At 46.9% G+C, this 3,829-nt stretch overlaps 1 protein-coding gene across 1 annotated transcript; it reads right to left on the reverse strand.

Moving 5' to 3' along the window:
- Positions 1 to 1,167: 1,167 nt before the first annotated feature.
- Positions 1,168 to 3,180, reverse strand: LOC110931470. Its single transcript, XM_022174863.1, has one exon. The coding sequence runs from the start codon at positions 3,178 to 3,180 to the stop codon at positions 1,168 to 1,170; it is 2,013 nt and encodes a 670-aa protein (XP_022030555.1).
- Between the last annotated feature and the right edge of the window lie 649 nt (positions 3,181 to 3,829).

Here is a 3,829-nt window from a genome sequence, read left to right on the forward strand (position 1 = left end):
TTCGCGATCGGCTTTGACTCTGACTAACATGCTTGATAAATGCCCGAAATTTGAATAAACAGCTCCAAAATCACCCGAATGGAGATTGAGTAGGGTGGTACATATTCGAACCTGCATCAACAAAAACAAGCAAAATACCAAAGCAATACCGACTCGAAACACAAAACGACTCAAAACTACTAACTTAGACGCATGGTACAAAATAAAAGACTCAAAATTACACCACCGAATTTCCATCTTACCCCCTCCCGGCACTTTGATCGCCCTCAAACAACCCAAGTGCCAAACCTGACCAAAGTGTGGATGCAACGGATACCGGGTTGAATGTTTAGTGAAAAAAAATCACATTTTAACTCCTTAAAAATATACAACCCGTTTCCCCACACTTAAAATGGAAATAAACCCGGTAATAACCGACTCAAATACAACAACAACAAATGCAGGAAAACATACCTGAACGTCGACTCGAACCAACCGAATGATGATGGTGAAATATGGATGAAGGTCGATATGGAACATGGATCAAATAGCTGAATCAGTTGGGCCTGAGCAGCCCATTGTCGATCTGTAGTGGGCTCGCGGCCCGCATAAGATATGTGATAAATTGAAGCGGGCCGCTTCAACTTAACAACCGCCAAATTCTTTTCAGTTCGCGCGGCCTGCGTAACTGATAATCCTAATTCCATGCGGGCCGCCTGAACAGCAGGTAACAACAGGATGACTTACAGCAACAGCAGAATTGCAGAAAATGATTTTTTAGAATTCCTTAAATGCCCCTGCATGCACTTTTGTCGTTTTTTAACATTCAGCAAACCTGGAAAGCTGCTCGGTTATCGTCTCCGCCTTCGTGAATGTGATGAAACCTGCAAAAATATACCCACGACACACAAAAGACGCAAAAATACGAAAATGACGCGAAACACACAAATACTAAACTAAAGACACGACACGAACTACGACTCAAAATACAAACTCTACAAGTAATCACAACTGTTCACAAAATTACGGAGGATCAAATAAGCGGAGCTCACCTCCAAACCAACTCTTACGGGCCGTAGCACTGCCATCTCTCATATCACCCGTATCTCTCCTAAATCTCTCAAACTCCTTCAACTCGTCATCAAACGGTGTGAATCTAAACATATCATCTCTATACCTATCCCCACACTAAGCCTTGCTCAGTTTCTCTAACATAAATTCTAACCTACTCATTCTCTTTTCCAACTCTTCGACTCTCCTATCAGGTGGATCCCCACACTTGGGTTTTAACACCTTTTTTAAACTCGGCTCACTCACCACCTTATTCTCACCTCTCTCATTCTTCTCACTCTCCTCTACCAATGCTATCGCCTCAACTCTCTCACTCGACCCTCTCGCATTATTCACCTCAAAGACCACCGACTCCTCACCCGCTCTAAGTGTAATTGTGCCTAAGAAGACATCTATCAACGCTTTAGTCGTGTTCAAGAACGGGCGCCCTAAAATCAGCGGAACTCTTTCATCGGCCTCCATATCTAACACTACAAAATCAGCCGGAAAAACAAACCTATCAACTTTTATCAACAAATTCTCTACAACCCCCCTAGGATACTTAACCGACTTATCTACTAATGAGAGGGACATACGAGTCGATTGCAAATCACCAAGGCCTAGTTTTTCGTAGAATGAATAAGGCATCAAATTAATACTAGCACCAAGGTCCGCCAACGCGTGGTTTTTAACATCACCACCAAACAAACAAGGAATCGTGAAAATGCCTGGATCGGTAAGTTTCTCAGGAAGTTTATTTAGGATCACAGCAGAAACCTCTCCACTCAACGGATTACTAGAACTCTCACCTACCTTATCCTTACGCTTGAGAAAATCCTTAAGGAACTTAGCGTACTTAGGCATGGATCTCAAAGGCTCTATGAACGGAAGGTTCACCTTCAGCTGGGTGAACATCACAAGAAATTTCTCATACTCCCTAGAAAATAACTGCTGCCTAGCACGAGCGGGAAACGGGAGACGGGAAATATCAATCACTGGTGGTGGCCGAGCATTCTTCGACCGCTTCTCCACTCTCTTCTCTACTAGCGACTCCTCGGCGTGTGCGGTACTTGCTGGGTCTAGCCTATGTTGCACCTTGCCTGGAGCCTCTATATCGATCTCCTCATCGACTTCCTCCTCTACTTCTGCAACCTCTCTTTCTCTCACAACCTCTCCTGGACTCATCCCACTACGAGTAGTAATTGCTTTAACAGAATGATTCGCGGGATTCGGGAAAGTGTTTCCCGAAAACTGACCCGGTGGGTGCTCCTGTAACTGCTTAGCAAGCCCGCCTACTGTCCTCTGGAGATCGAGGAGGGCGGCCTGCTGATTCTTGAACTGGAGCTCGTTGTTTTTGTTAATTTGCTCCTGATTTTTCATGAACGACTCGGTCCGCGTCATCATCTGGGCAAACATCTCCTCCAACCTGCTAGTACTAACCTCAGGAGCCTTCCCACTACCCTGACTCTCATGAGTCGGTCCTCCACTCGAAAACTGACCACTCGAACCTGACCCACTAAACTGCCCTGAACCAGAATTCGTGTAAATACCGGGCCCTCTACTCTGATACTGACCAGATGGAAATCCAGGAGGATTTCTAGACGAACGATAACCACTCGAATTACCACTACCGCGCCAGTTGGAATTAGAATTATTGAACGGATTCGTGGGACCTCTAGACTGACTGGCTAAGTACTCTACCTGCTCAAGAGTGATCGTAGGACAATCTATAGTATCATGCCCTCCTCGACAAACCTCGCACCTATCGACTTTCTTCTTTATCTCACTCAACTCCTGCCTAAACTCCTGCCTCAAAGTCTCAACTACAGCGGCTACCGATGGATCCAAGCTAACTTGGTTTACCCCTCGACCGGCCGAGGTGGTACGCACAGGAATGGAAGTCCTGCTGGTAGCACTGTAATCCATATCGGAATGGGCAAAACTCTCAAACAAATCATTGCACTCCGCCACTGTCTTCTTTCCCATAAGCTGACCTCCTGCCGAAGTATCGAAGCGAGCTCTAATCTCAGGTGTAAGTCCATTGTAGAACTTCTCTACTAATGCCCAGTCAAATAGACCATGCTGAGAACAACGGGTAATCCGGGTCTGAAAACGCTCCCAAGCTAAGTGATAAGGCTCATCTGGCTCCATACGAAATGAGTGAATCTAGTCACGAAGGCGAGATGCCTTGGCTGGTGGAAAATACTTGGCTAAGAATGCATCGCGAAGACCCGCCCAAGTATTGAAGGTGCCAGCGGGCTGAGAATCGAACCAGACGGCTGCGCGTCCAGCAAGTGAGAATGGAAAAACCTGAAGATACCTAGCATCAAGATTGACACCCTTAATGGAGAAGGTGCTGCAGAGACGAGTGATGCGATTGATATGGGCGGGGGCATCCTCGTCGTCACGACCATGGAACTGGCAGGAATTGGTGATGGCGGTCATAATGTAGGATGGAATCTGCCAAGACCGATCGTTCGGGATCTCTGGAAGGGTGATGGGGGAATTACCACCGGCGAAGCCGGTGGTAGCCTGGTCGTAAACTGTCCTACGGGCCATGTGAGCTACAGGTGGTGGACTAGGTGGACGGGTGGGTGGTGGGGAATTGTGGGGTGAAGACTTTGGTGTAAAATCGAACGCTGGGGTGGACTGTGAAAATGAAGTAGAGCTAGAAGCACGTACCTCGGACGTAGAAGACGAGAAGGAAGACTTGAGTGCAAACAGAAGTGGCGGCGGTCCCTGTGAGCGCGTATGGGGCATCCACTGCAAAAACCGAGAACAAACAAGTAAGCAGACTCTA

This window comes from Helianthus annuus, chromosome 3 (assembly GCF_002127325.2).
Source record: "Helianthus annuus cultivar XRQ/B chromosome 3, HanXRQr2.0-SUNRISE, whole genome shotgun sequence".
Taxonomy (NCBI): Eukaryota; Viridiplantae; Streptophyta; class Magnoliopsida; order Asterales; family Asteraceae; genus Helianthus; species Helianthus annuus.